Here is a 15,600-nt window from a genome sequence, read left to right as displayed (position 1 = left end):
GGCATTTCTTTTGATCTTACACTGATACTTCTGGATTGGCTGGAGAGTCCCCTTATCTAAAAAACCCTTGTGTGCTACCTGAGTAGCAGCCTCTGATGTGTAGTGCACACCTGACCTATTTAGGGGGACCCTACAGTTCTCTCAGCCCAGCTTTTCAAAGAACTTTAGAAGTCTTTGGTTCAGTCATTTCACTGGACTCATAACCAAAGGGCCATGATCAGTTCTGGGGACAATACTGCAAATTGTGGGCTTCTTTGAAACTCCACATGCAAGACTGGTCTTCTCAATATTCTATGCTAGTCATTGGCATGACCCAAGAATAACTTTGCAGCCCAAGTGACAGGCATCATTTGTTCCAATGTGCACCACAATCTGCAGTTGGTTGCACCATCCTCAATGGCTGCTGGACTAAAACAGGTTTCCTCACAACAGGTGAAGCGAGTCCCACTGGGTCAGTTTCAATGGAAGACAACACCTCCAATTTATTGGTTAGGGGATTGGTACAACACCCTGAGTACTCCCTGGCCCCTATCCACCCTGTACACGATGCCTAGATCTACCATTGACATGCCACTCACCATCAAGTGGACTGGTAATGACAGATCCTGTACTTTCTGCAGAGGAGACAGAATCCACAGGAGAGGATAGTACTTGAGGTACATCTAGTACAGATATTAGAGGTACATGGCTCTCAAGAGCTCTTCCAACACACCAATTTGCAGCAGCTGTCAACTGTTTGTCAGTAGTTAGGGCAATTTCCAGCTGTTTGTGAATGTCAACCAACCCATTTTGTGTTTGAGAACAGCATTCACTGCGGGGCTGCGCTCTGGCTGGTGAAATGTATTAGAAGGCAGTGAACAAAGGACTTTACATTAAACCTGCCAATTATCTTTTAATCTGTAGAGCTAACGTATTGCTAATTCCCTATAAGAATTGAAGGAGATACGCAAAATGAGACAAGATTACTATTATGGCATCACAAAAACCTTTGGTAAAATTACTACTGTCCTAAAACGTTTTGATGATAATAATAGTTGTAAGCAAACTTGAAAACTGAGTTAATTCATGATAAATGAGATAATATATAGGGCTATGCCTCATAAGGGAAAACTAGATGTAACACAAAATGTTAGTTAGAAAATCTGATACAATAGCTAAATCACAAACCCTGATTTGTTACAAATTGCTCGTAGCTTATATAAAGGACACTGGTAGTTTCTGCAAATTCTCAAAAAATGCGTGTTTATTTGTGCCAACTGTTCTGAACGAGGATAGGCCTACCATCCTTAAAAAATTTCAAAGAGCACAATTTAGTTTAAGCCTACAATTGGCAATAACAATACTAGTTTATTGCGGCACTCGTGAATGCTCAAAATTTCACAGTATATCACAATAAAAATCGATATTGATACAATCAGTGAAAGATTGCACAGAAGAAGTGACACGACCAGTAAAAATTGCGAATATAGAACTTTAAACTGACTGTTCAAAGAGATTCCAGAATTGCAGCTGGCAATCGTAAACTTCATTCCATGATATTTCAACAAGACACCTGTGAGTCATCTTCAGGTGAGCCATCAAAGACCGATGAAGATGTTCTCTGCTCCACCTTATATAGCACGCTGGTAGTATTTCCGCACAAGTGTCAGAGTCACGGTGACAGAAGGACCACACCATCCAGCAGCAGCGCTTTCGCTGGTGAAACTGCAAGGATCAGCTGTCTTTGGCACTGACACTCACCACAGTTATTGGCATCTTCATTTGGAGCAAATCTTGGAGATGATACGATTCCACACATTATCCAGCTGGCAGCAGCTGTCGCAGTTCATTAGATTTTCCATGATGAATATTTCAACAGATTCTATTATAACAGAGTCCCAAAAAGATATCGCTGAAGCCAAAATTAATATTTTATCATACTCCACTGAATTTCCATTGGAGATACAATGTTCTGCAACTGCAGACTTACTGGGCTGCAGAAGGCAAGTGCAATTTTTATGTTTTGTGCACCGTACTTCCACTATGCATGTTGTTTGTCCTGTATAAGCCACACCACACTGGCAAGGTATTGTGTAAACTCCCACCTTCTACAATAAAAAATTATCATTCACTGATACCAGCAGGTCTGAAATCTTAGATGGTGGGTGGAAAATCACTTTCACCCGAAAATTGTTAAGGATTCTTGCTATTTTGAAGGGATATTTCCAAAAATGAGAAGAAAAGCTAGAGACTTTCCTGGTGCGTTTTCCTCTTTATCAACTTCCCAGTTCTTTGGTTGTAGCTGAGAATGCACTGTTATTTTGATGGGTTGAGTATCCATTGTCTCAGAACACTGTCCTTAAGTGTACAAGCTCTTTAGGTAAACTATCTGCGTCAGACACTGTATGGGCCCTGTGTACAAGGATTTTAACCATGAGTTTGCTTAAAACCCTTATACACAAGGCCCATTACTGTGTCGGATGCATATAGTTTACCTACACCATCAGTATGCTTAAAACCCCTCTCCCCCCCATCTGCGTAGCTATCACAGCTACACTGCCTTGGTAATCTAGTCCATCTCTCACATATCCAGAACGTCAGTAGTTACCCATAAAACACGTTTATTCCAGACTCCCAAAACCATTGTCAAACTAGCTTTGTAAATTATCTCCTATGAACCTGATCCCCAAGAAGTCTTAGTCCTCTCAAAAGGCCTAATCAAGGTTTAACCACATTGAGATTATCAAGAATCTACTTTTCTCTACTTGGTCCTTTCAAGGGCCATTTCTTCACCAACTGCTCTATTAACGTTCACTCTGAATGTTATCTTGGACTGTACTAGAGTCTCCCAACAACTACACTCCTGGAAATTGAAATAAGAACACCGTGAATTCATTGTCCCAGGAAGGGGAAACTTTATTGACACATTCCTGGGGTCAGATACATCACATGATCACACTGACAGAACCACAGGCACATAGACACAGGCAACAGAGCATGCACAATGTCGGCACTAGTACAGTGTATATCCACCTTTCGCAGCAATGCAGGCTGCTATTCTCCCATGGAGACGATCGTAGAGATGCTGGATGTAGTCCTGTGGAACGGCTTGCCATGCCATTTCCACCTGGCACCTCAGTTGGACCAGCGTTCGTGCAGGACGTGCAGACCGCGTGAGACGACGCTTCATCCAGTCCCAAACATGCTCAATGAGGGACAGATCTGGAGATCTTGCTGGCCAGGGTAGTTGACTTACACCTTCTAGAGCACGTTGGGTGGCACGGGATACATGCGGACGTGCATTGTCCTGTTGGAACAGCAAGTTCCCTTGCCGGTCTAGGAATGGTAGAACGATGGGTTCGATGATGGTTTGGATGTACCGTGCACTATTCAGTGTCCCCTCGACGATCACCAGTGGTGTACGGCCAGTGTAGGAGATCGCTCCCCACACCATGATGCCGGGTGTTGGCCCTGTGTGCCTCGGTCGTATGCAGTCCTGATTGTGGCGCTCACCTGCACGGCGCCAAACACGCATACGACCATCATTGGCACCAAGGCAGAAGCGACTCTCATCGCTGAAGACGACACGTCTCCATTCGTCCCTCCATTCACGCCTGTCGCGACACCACTGGAGGCGGGCTGCACGATGTTGGGGTGTGAGCGGAAGACGGCCTAATGGTGTGCGGGACCGTAGCCCAGCTTCATGGAGACGGTTGCGAATGGTCCTCGCCGATACCCCAGGAGCAACAGTGTCCCTAATTTGCTGGGAAGTGGCGGTGCAGTCCCCTACGGTACTACGTAGGATCCTACGGTCTTGGCGTGCATCCGTGCGTCGCTGCGGTCCGGTCCCAGGTCGACGGGCACGTGCACCTTCCGCCGACCACTGGCGACAACATCGATGTACTGTGGAGACCTCACGCCCCACGTGTTGAGCAATTCGGCGGTACGTCCACCCGGCCTCCCGCATGCCCACTATACGCCCTCGCTCAAAGTCCGTCAACTGCACATACGGTTCACGTCCACGCTGTCGCGGCATGCTACCAGTGTTAAAGACTGCGATGGAGCTCCGTATGCCACGGCAAACTGGCTGACACTGACGGCGGCGGTGCACAAATGCTGCGCAGCTAGTGCCATTCGACGGCCAACACCGTGGTTCCTGGTGTGTCCGCTGTGCCGTGCGTGTGATCATTGCTTGTACAGCCCTCTCGCAGTGTCCGGAGCAAGTATGGTGGGTCTGACACACCGGTGTCAATGTGTTCTTTTTTCCATTTCCAGGAGTGTATGAATTTACTTAAAAATTGTGTGTGTGTGTTCACTTAAACTGAAATAAGAGTAGCAATTCACTTGAAAGCTAGTGAAGTTTTCTGCATTGTGTAACACACCCAAATCCAAGTGCCATGCACCAATGAGCTTTCCTCATTCTATGTTAATCATCAGAACTGAAAGGTGTTATGTTAACTGAAATACTATTCTGTTTTCTTGAACTGTGTCCAATTGAATCACATTGTATGAACAATGGGAATATTATTAAACAAAATGAGGAGTTAAAATATGACAACTATACAGAGAGAGTGGCATTAAAATTTATCAAAACATAAAAACAAAATTGGCAAATAGAAAGTAATATTTATGTTATATAGATAAAATATAATTTCCATCTCACACATAGGTAGAGTTTTTCAGACATGAATAGTACCAAGCAATCAGGTGTGATGGGTTGGTTTGGGTTGTTTGGAGGAAGAGACCAAACAGCAAGGTCATCGGTCTCATCGGACTAGGGAAAGATGGGGAGGGAAGTCGGCCGTGCTCTTTCAAAGGAACCATCCCGGCATTTGTCTGGAGCAATTTAGGGAAATCACGGAAGACCTAAATCAGGATGCGAGTGCGGTGTGCTAACTACTGCACCACCTCGCTCGGTAATCATTTGTGATTTAGTGATAAAAACTCAATATAGTGTTCTCTTTCACTATTACAACAGAAGTAGGTAAATGACATAGGCTGCCCAATGACTGCAGCAAATGTAACTAAAAACCCTTATTCAGTTTTAAAAATATGAGCATAAGATTACAAATTTAACACTTATATTTAGGATAATAAACAATAGTATCTCATCAAATCAAACAATTTTCTTTTCTATTTTAAATGAAATAATTTAAATGAAACAATATTATGAAAATGGTAGTTGCTTCTCACCATATAGTGGAGATGCTGAGTCACTGATAGGCACAACAAAAAGACTGTCACAAAATAAGCGTTCAGCCAACAAGGCCTTTGTCAAACACACACACACACACACACACACACACACACACACACACACACACACACAGTCTCTTGCAGCTGAGTATGGCTTCAGCTGCCAGAGACTGTGGTCGTGTGTGTGAGTTGCATCTGGCAGAAAGCATATTTTGTGACAGTCTTTTAGCTGTGCCTATCTGTGACTCAGCATCTCTGCCATATGGTGAGTAGCAACTATGCTTTTCGTAATACTGTTACATTCCATCCTGGATTACCCATTGTTTAATTTAAATGAAAGCCAGTTTTATGGCATTACTTCTATCTCCCAGAAGAACATAGTGTACAACCATTATATGAATACTACCAAGATAGGAGTTACGTATATCCCGTTTTTGTAAGCTCTTTTAAAATGACATAATACATTGCACTTTTATAGTATTACCTGTTGATGGCTGAGGGCACAACCAACTTCTGCAGCAGTTGTCATGAGGCAGTAATCCAATGATGGGTGGCACTGGACAATTAAATTCAGGGGGTGGCGAGTCTCCTAATGGTTCACACACACGACGACAAGTAACATTTCCAAATTCACATGCACAGTGCTGCTCGCATCCTGTCAGGTTTGTTGGTATCTGATAGATAAAAAGATATGCTTTTAATTAAATAATAATGAAATGCTGTTAAAGAAAGATGGGCTCATAAGATTTTCATAAACATGGCAAATAGAATATTTCCTTTACTATGAGGTATGGAAACTGAAATATCTCTCTCTCTCTCTCTCTCTCTCTCTCTCTCTCTCTCTCTCTCTCTTTCTCTCTCTCTCTCTCTCTCTCTCTCATGCTCTCCCAACAACATTTTATGTTTTTGTCAGGTATGCTTTTACTTTTAAAAATGTAATGTAATCTCACCATTGAATTTATCTGAATTTGTTCACATGAAACTATTTGAAATTGGTTACAAAAGTTCAAGTTCTTAAATAGTTATATGCCTGCAAATTTTTTAACTATTATATAGAAAGCTTTTTAAGAATGAATGTTAAAATGAAATGAGCCATACATAATGCACATTAACATAAGGCTTTAAAAGAACTGTCTTGCTGGAATGCCTGCCCAGTACAATCTCAAGAATAAATGTATCACAAAAATGTATTGTAGAGAGATGACATTTGCAGCTGCCAAGTGACAGATGCCAATCCCTAATGCCAACAGTTCGACACGCTGAGTCAGGGCCAGGATCGAAGTGATGGGTGTCACAAAGGTATTACCATGATGTGTTAATTTATTATCTTTCTACTAAAACACAGGAACACCATTAATGTAATTTTGTTGAGAATTTTTTTCTTGTGTGATGATTTTTACTAAATTTTCACTTGCAGCTACATTATTTTCATTTATTATGAAACAGATTAACTTGCAAGCGTTTTCTGCCAAAGGATATATAAAAACAAATTTCCTCACATTTATTTAGTAAAGCAGAGGAGTTTCCTGGTGGATTTCATTCTGAAATCAGAGGAGATTGCCTGCAATGAAATGATTTTGTACCTGATACAGTAAGAAATCATTCACTTTGATGGCAAATGCATTCAGCTGTAGTGTTTTGTGTCCTCCACTTAATCACTAACTACGTGCATTACAAGTAACAGTTGCATTTTTAATGTGATTAATTACTAAAAATAGACATTGGTAGGGATAAATGTGCTATCTCTATTATAAACAAGTTACAATTAAAAGGCAACTTAGCATCTTATCCTTACAGTAAGTAGCAAGCTATCTTTTCCTATAGTGTTGATACTCCTACCTGATGAATAAGGTACAAAATTCTTGGTGAAATATAAATAATTGGAGGAGTAAAGAACATTCAAAGATACTAAACTCCCGCTCTCTTCTCCAAATTCATCTTCTCCCTCTGTTCTATCTGTCCCTCCCAGTCCACTCTCTAGATCACTGTGCACTCTGCACAACTTGAAGCATTACTGAACTGATTTTTAACCCTCTTATGTCTCTTGGCCTCTGTGCTTTCATTATTGTCCTGTGATTGTTGGATTTGGTGAAAAATTGTTAAATAATGCACAGAGCACTGCAGAAATTGATTTTTGATCTCCTCATATTTATTGTTACTCAGTAACATTTCAATGATCAAACTCATAGTGGCTGATTATGAAATGGTAGTGGGGAAAAGACGTAAATGTATCAAGTGAGGAGAACAAAGAATAAAGTGCTGGAAACTGAAATAAGAGGTGTTGCAAGAAAATTTCAAGGAAACAGTATTAAGGGAAGTGAAATTACCAGAGGATGTAAAGGAGTTATAATAGCAACGTAATTACAAAAACTGGAAAAGACTTGCTGGATGTAACTGTGGTGTCACCGCCAGACACCACACTTGCTAGGTGGTAGCCCTTAAATCGGCCTCGGTCCGCTAGTATACGTCGGACCCGCGTGTCGCCACTATCAGTGATTGCAGACCGACCGCCGCCACACGGCAGGTCTAGAGAGACGTCCTAGCACTCGCCCCAGTTGTACAGCCGACTTTGCTAGCGACGGTTCACTGACAAATTACGCTCCCATTTGCCGAGACGATAGTTAGCATAGCCTTCAGCTACGTCATTTGCTACAACCTAGCAAGGCGCCATTATCAATTGCTATTTATCTTGTGACGCATGTACCGTCCGACCGATGTTCACCAATTATGGATTAAAGTTAAGTATTCCAGCAGCTATGTACCTTTTTTACTAGACTCAACTCCTTTAACTGCTCCAGACCTCACGCCAGCCTGCGTGAGCTTAAACGCGTGCCTTTCGGCTACCTCCTAGTGGCTTGGCTGTCTTGCCAAGTCACAACAGTTTGGCGACGAGGATTGGCGACGAGCTAATTCGCGTTTGTACTAATACAGACTGATATACTTGTGTAATGGCTTCACCACAATCTCTGGATGTACTGTCCGAATTTTATCGCTTGCAGAATCAGCAGACGCAGGCCTTACTGGATGCCCTTGGACAGCTCGTCCAGGGTCAACGTGCAATGCAAAACGATGCGGCAGCCGCCGCTCTACCGCTCCCGCAGCCACAACACACAGTTGCACCACCTTTTCGTCCTTTTGATGCGGCACTGGAAAGCTGGACGGAGTGGTCACACCAATTTGGATTCCATCTCGCCGCCTACAGAATTCAAGGTAATTAGCGGCAGCCTTTTTTGCTTTCTTGTGTCGGAGTGTCCACATACCGTGTGATAGTGAAATTATTTCCCCGATGCGACGTGGCAACGCCGTCCTACGAAACAATTTTGTCTGCATTAGATGCATATTTCAAAGAATCAGTCAATGTAGTTGCCAAACGGTATACGTTCTTTCGTACAAAACGTACGGCCGGTCAGACTAATAGGGAGTGGGTTGCAACTTTGCAAGGCCTTACTAGGGATTGTGCTTTTGAGTGTGAATGTGGACTTCCTTATTCAGATACTATGGTATGTGATGCAATTGCACAGAATGTTTCTGATGTTCGTATACGAGAACAGATTTTGAAACTAGTCAATGCCTCCCTTCAACAAGTGATAGACATTTTGGATTGGCAGGACACACTTGACTTTGCTCAGGAATCATTTGAAACTTTGCTGGCCATGTGTCGCATTAACCAGCCCGCCAGGCGCGCTTCACGGAACAGTAAGCAGCCCTCGCGCCCGTCCGCACAGCTGCCGCCAAGCTCTCCGCCACATGTGCCGCGCAAGCAAGCAAATGCAGTGCTAAAATCATGCCCGCAGTGTGCTACTAGACATTCGCGTGAGAATTGCCCATCACGCCAAGCTATTTGCTTTTTCTGTCATAAACGAGGACATGTTCAGAGTGTTTGCCAGAAAAAGCTCAGATCGGACACTCACAACCATTCCAGGCCCTTTGCTTCGCGCCGGAATCGGAATCGAACCCAGAATACTCAGGCTCGTGAACCTTCGCCCATGGAAATTCATGTAGTTCATTCCACTCCGCCCAATGCCACTCTCTCTAACAGTGACTGTGTTCGTCCCACGAATAGTGTGCGTCAACATCGCCGGAAATCACGTCAAGTCGCAAGTGATTCTGTACCAGTGTTAGTTCACGTTGCACGAGACAGTCGCTCTTGTCGTCAGCAGGACAGAAAACTTTTTGTGGACTTGGCCATTAACGGCCAAGTGATACCGTTCCAGCTCGATACCGGAGCTGCAGTTTCCTTGATCAATCACGACACGTACAAACAGCTGGGCACACCCCCATTGCGTGCCGCAAATGTTAAGCTCAGTAGCTATTCCGGTCAGCATATCCCTGTGTTAGGACAGTGCAGCCTTCTTGCAACATACAAGGGACAAACAAAACTTGTGTCATTTTACGTCCTTCGTTCTTCTTCTGCAGTGAACTTGTTTGGTTTGGATTTATTTCAGTTGTTTAACTTGTCTATAGTCAATCAGGTCCTATCAGTGAACCAGACTGTGCCTTCAGCCAGTGTTTCTCGTCTATGTGAAGAGTTTGCAGACATTTTTGGACCAGGCCTTGGTTGCGCTAAGAACTATAAAGCACATTTGGAACTGAAAGTAAACACGCAACCGAAATTTTTCAGAGCGCGCAATGTTCCCCACGCATTGCGTGATGAGGTCGCAAGAACATTCCATGATTTGGAATCACAAGGTGTGATTGAACGTGTGCAGGCTTCTCTCTGGGCATCACCCTTAGTAATTTTGCCAAAACTTTCTGGAAAATTGAGACTTTGTGTGGACTTCAAGGCAACAGTGAATCCACAACTAGTGACTGCAACTTTTCCTTTACCCTGCCTGGAAGATCTTTTTGACAAACTGTGCCCGGGTAAATATTTTTCGAATTTGGACCTCGAAGATGCGTACTTGCAAATACTGGTGGACGAAGAATCCCAGCGCGTTTTGGTGGTTAACACGCATCTTGGTTTGTATCTATTCAAAAGACTGCCATTCGGGTGTGCATTCGCCCCTGCATTGTTTCAGCAATATCTGCAAACAGTTTGTGCGTCGGTCCCTACTGCAGCAAACTATCTGGACGATATTGTGATCTCCGGAAAGACAGAGGAAGAACATTTGGCCAATCTCAGAACATTATTTCAGGTCTTGCGACAAAATGTTCTTCGCTTGCGGAAGGACAAATGTGTGTTTTTTGTTCGTGACTTACCCTATCAGGGCCATGTACTCAATGCCCAAGGCATACATCCCAGTCCAGAGCACCTCCATGCCATACAAGACTTGCCTTCGCCGCAGAATTTGAAGCAGCTACAGAGTGTGCTGGGAAAAATCAATTATTATCATCGCTATGTGCGCCACGCCTCTTCCATTTCAGCTCCGCTTCATCGCTTACGCCGTAAAGGTGTTCCGTTCGTCTGGACGACTGACTGCGAACGCGCCTTTCGCCAGTTGAAAGCGGCGTTGGTTTCCCATACTTGCCTTACGCCATTCGATCCCCAGAAACCCCTTTTGTTGATGGTGGATGCATCGGATATCGGGATCGGTGCTGTGCTTGCGCACAAAGATGGTTCGCACGATCGCCCTATTGCCTTTGCGTCCAAATTGCTCTCGTCTGCACAAAGAAATCATTCACAGATCGAGAAAGAAGCGTTGGCTCTCGTATTTGGTGTTACTAAGTTTCATGATTTCTTGTATGGTCGTCACTTTACCATCATCACAGACCACAAATCTTTGACATCCCATTTTCATCCGAACAAGCCTGTACCTCCACGTACAGCACAGAAATTCATTCGCTGGTCTATTTTCCTCTTGCAGTACCGCTACGATATCTTGTATCGGTCCACTGCTAAGCATGGAAACGCCGATGCGTTGTCCCGTTTGCCTGTTGCTGAGGATAGAGCATTCGATTCCTCCGAACTTGCTTGCATGGTCATTGATTTGGAAACCGATGACGTGGTCGAATCGTTTCCGATTGATTTTCGTTGTGTAGCTACGGCCACAGCTGCTGACCCTTTCCTTGCTACCGTTCTGCGTTTTGTTGTTATGCAATGGCCCTTGTCAAAGTCACGGATCGGGGATCCGCTGGTTCGCCGATTTTTTGCTCACAAGGAGAGACTTTTTATATGACGTGGTGTTTCGCTGTTGCGTTCCGATAATGATCAGTCCAGGGTCGTGGTCCCACGTTTGTTACAGTCCCCTGTCTTACGGCTTCTCCACCAAGGACATTGGGGTATAGTGTGAACAAAACAACTTGCTCGTCAGCACTGTACTTGGTTCGGAATCGATGCTGCGATTACGAATATGTGCCCTTCTTGCATGGCGTGTGCCGCACAACAATCCGCACCACCGCAGAAATTCTTTGCATGGCCGAAAGCCACTACCCCTTGGCAACGCTTACACATCGATTTTGCTGGTCCATTCTGGAATGCTTGATGGTTGGTTGTGGTAGATTCATTCAGTAATTTTCCTTTTGTTGTCTGGATGTCTTCCACGGCGTCATCTGCCACCATCCAAGCGTTATCCGCTATCTTTTGCACTGAAGGTCTTCCACAGACTATTGTTTTCGACAATGGCCCACAATTCATGTCCGCAGAATTTCAGTCATTCTGCAAGGCCAATGGTATTCAACATCTGACGTCCGCGCCATTTTTGCCACAGTCAAACGGTGCCGCTGAACGTTTGGTCAGGACTTTCAAGTCCCAGATGTTGAAGTTGAAAGAGTCGCATTCTCGGGAGGATGCGTTGTTGCTCTTTTTGTCCTCGTCTCGCTCTCAGCCCCGAGATGGTCGCTCGCCGGCTGAGTTGTTGCACGGTCGCCCTCATCGAACCTTGATGTCTTTGCTACATCCGCCGCATCAGGTTCCTGTGCAGCGGCAGACACCTGCTTTTGCCCCAGGCGATGTTGTATACTATCGCAACTATCGAGGTTCACGGCGTTGGCTCGCAGGGCGCATTCTTCGCTGCCTCGGCCGTGCTATGTATCTGGTTTTGGGGGCCTCTGGTGAGGTGCATTGGCATCTCAATCAGCTGTGCCTCTGTCGTCGCACGGGTTCTGCTGCTCCCCGTCTGCTTTCAGCGACGGTGCCGACCGGTCAGTGCCCTGGGGACCCATCCACTGACTTGCCTCAGCCCCAGGTGTTACCGACGCTGCCTTCCATTTTGCCCCATGGTGACGCGCCGACACCGCCGCCGCCGCCTGGTCTCCCGCTGGCGACGCCTGCAGTGGACGCGTCGCTGCAGCCGCCGGGCACCTCCCTGGGTCACGTGCCGCTGATCGCTTCCCGTGACCAGTTGTCCTCCGACATGGACCTCTTGCCCGATCCGGACCAGCTGTCGTCTTCGCCCGTCGGGTGCCCCGACCCGATGGAGGTCGACCCTTCGGCCCCTCCTCTCTCTCTACGGGCGCAAACACCGCATGTTGGCGTGCACCCTGGAGTAGGTTTTCAGGCGTTTCCTAGCTCCCCTCGGACCGAATGGCAGGGTGCGGGTGGCACAGCCTCACCTGTTGTTAGGCTCCCCACCTCGTCGCATACGTCAACATGGGGTCCTCCCCACGGCGGGTGGAAGCCTTATAACACAACCGTACGCCGATTTGCGGGGGAGAAATGTGGTGTCACCGCCAGACACCACACTTGCTAGGTGGTAGCCTTTAAATCGGCCACGGTCCGCTAGTATACGTCGGACCCGCGTGTCGCCACTATCAGTGATTGCAGACCGAGCGCCACCACACGGCAGGTCTAGAGAGACGTCCTAGCACTCGCCCCAGTTGTACAGCCGACTTTGCTAGCGATGGTTCACTGACAAATTACGCTCTTATTTGCCAAGATGATAGTTAGCATAGCCTTCAGCTACGTCATTTGCTACAACCTAGCAAGGCGCCATTTCAAATTGCTATTTATCTTGTGATGCATGTACCGTCCGACCGATGTTCACCAATTATGGATTAAAGTTAAGTATTCCAGCAGCTATGTACCTTTTTTACTAGACTCAACTCCTTTAACTGTTCCAGACCTCACGCCAGCCTGCGTGAGCTTAAACGCATGCCTTTTGGCTACCTCCTAGTGGCTTGGCTGTCTTGCCAAGTCACAACAGTAACAACTTGAAAGGGACCAGCAAAAGATAAGGAGGCATGGTAGTGGAATGAGGAGGTTCAGAAAGCAATAAAAGTGAAGAAAGATGCAAGAAGAAGAAGAAGAAGAAGAAGAAGAAGAAGAAGAAGAATGGAACTTAACAGGAAAACAGGTGGGTAGGGAAGCCTACAAGACTGCAAACAAGATGTCAAAAAAAGCAGTGGCAAAAGCAAAGGCTGAGGCAATGGAAGAGGCATATGAAGAGCTAGAAAGAATACAGGACAGCAAGCAACTCCTATGGATTGCTAAAGCAAGAGATAAGGTGACTGAGGACGTAACATCAATGAAGCAGATAAAGGATGAATCAGGTGTAGTATTACACGACCTTGAGAAAATCCTGAATAGGATTTATTGAATGAGGAAAATTTACAAGAGAAGTATGAGGATGGAGATATAAATGAAGGAATGGCCCAAAGTTTAAGTAGGGAAGAAGGCGAACATGTGATAAAGAAAATGAAGAATTGGGATGCCCTAGGGGCAGACCAAATCCCAATAAAAGCATGGGAAAGTCTAGGAGAAGAGGGAACAGATATTCTCTGGGATCTAATGCAGAATATCTGGGAAGGAGAAAGAATGCCACATGCATGGAGAAGCAGTATACTGGTTCCCATATATAAGGGGAAAGGGGATATCCAAAACTGTGGCAATCATAGAGGGATAAAACTGATGTCACACAAAATGAAGATCTGGGAAAGGATAAACTGAAGTATGTGAAGCACAGTTTGGATTTACGCTGGGAAGAGGATCAACCGATGCAATATTTACATTAAGGCAACTGATGCAGAGACACAGAGAAGTACAAGCCAAACTGCTTATGGCCTTTATTAATCTTGAGAAGGCATATGACAGAGTGCTGCGGCAAGAAATATGGAGATATCTGAGAAGTTAATGCCTGCCAGAAAAATATATCAGGGTGGTAGAAGACATATATGAAGGTGCAATGTGACATGTCAGGAGCAGTGCAGGTGCAACAAAGGCATTTCCAGTGAGAGTAGGACTACATCAGGGATCTGCTCTCAGCCCAAATCTCTTTGACCTTGTCATGGATGTACTAGCCAAAGATGTGAAAATAGAGGCACCTTGGAGCATGATGTTTGCTGATGATGTTGTAATCTGTGAACCCACCCAGAAGGCACTTCAAGACAAGCTTGAACTAGGGAGAAAAGCTCTAGAGGAAATGGGAATGAGAACTAGAAGTGTGAAAACAGAATATATGTGTACAGAGGACGCCAAAGATCTATGTACAAACCTGCAAGGAGAACAACTGACGCTGGTCAAGAAATTTAAATACCTAGGCTCTTACATGCAAAGTGTTGGAGAACTGGACCTCGAAATACAACACAGAATGAATAGTGGATGGATGAACTGGAGGAAACTGAGTAGAGTATTGTGTGATAAGAAGGTTAGCTGCAGAATGAAAGGAAAGCTTTACAAGTCTGTGGTGAGGCGTGCAATGCTGTATAGTGCAGAAACTTGTCCAAAAAGGATCAAGGAGAAGAGGAAGACCAAAACTGAGATGGAGAGACAAGGTAGCAGTGGACCTACGGGGAGAAAGAATGGCTCAGAGAAGAAGCATTTATGGAATAGAAGGATCCATCAAAGCAATGCTGACACCACATGATGGGGGAAAAGGCTGAGATGATGATGATGATGATGATGAGTAACATTTCAATGACCAACTAATACTCATGGAAATTTTACAGTTCATATATCATACGTCAGAACTCCACAAAATGTAAGAGAGTTTAACAGAATTTTTAAAATAGTGTATCATCTTAACTTTACACTTTAACTGCCAAGCACTGATTGAAAAATAACAGTGGCTCCACTGTCTGACTGGCAGATGTGAACTCACTCATATAAATATTCACATTTTAACTACTGGACTTGAACTAATGCCATGATGAAAATGCAGACTGTGCACTTTGTAATAACTGGCTATCAACTGACCAAGGCTACATGTGAAGCCTATTTACAGATGTGTGTATTACAGAAATTACAATCTGGTAAAATAAGCAATTATTACATTTTAGTTATTAAAATAAAAGACAGAAAAATTTGATGACACAAAGGTACAACAGGCTATCAAGAAAGTCTGCATGAGAACTGTGTAACTAGCAAATGGCAAAATTATCAGTACCAGTACTGTTTTATGGAAGAGAAATTAATGTATACAGGAATTCCTGAAGTTCACCAAACACTTCTTAGAAAGTTAAATTTTCTAATTTGAACAGTTAACAAATTGATGGGTTATTTTAGCGAAAGTATAAATTTTCATAGACAGAAGAATCAAAGCTACATAACTG

The 15,600-nt window shown here is 44.5% G+C and overlaps 1 protein-coding gene across 4 annotated transcripts in view; it reads right to left on the bottom strand.

Moving 5' to 3' along the window:
• Window positions 1-15,600, bottom strand: part of LOC124805363 (putative epidermal cell surface receptor) — a 428,974-nt gene that overhangs the window by 96,644 nt on the left and 316,730 nt on the right. For all 4 annotated transcript variants that reach the window (XM_047265922.1, XM_047265913.1, XM_047265930.1 and 1 more), the window contains exon 8: window positions 5,660-5,849. In XM_047265922.1, coding sequence (XP_047121878.1) covers window positions 5,660-5,849 — 190 coding nt within the window. The remainder of the gene's footprint in view (window positions 1-5,659; window positions 5,850-15,600) is intronic.

Source organism: Schistocerca piceifrons, chromosome 1, assembly GCF_021461385.2.
Source record: "Schistocerca piceifrons isolate TAMUIC-IGC-003096 chromosome 1, iqSchPice1.1, whole genome shotgun sequence".
NCBI lineage: Eukaryota > Metazoa > Arthropoda > Insecta > Orthoptera > Acrididae > Schistocerca > Schistocerca piceifrons.
This window is presented reverse-complemented; position numbering and strand designations above follow the sequence as displayed.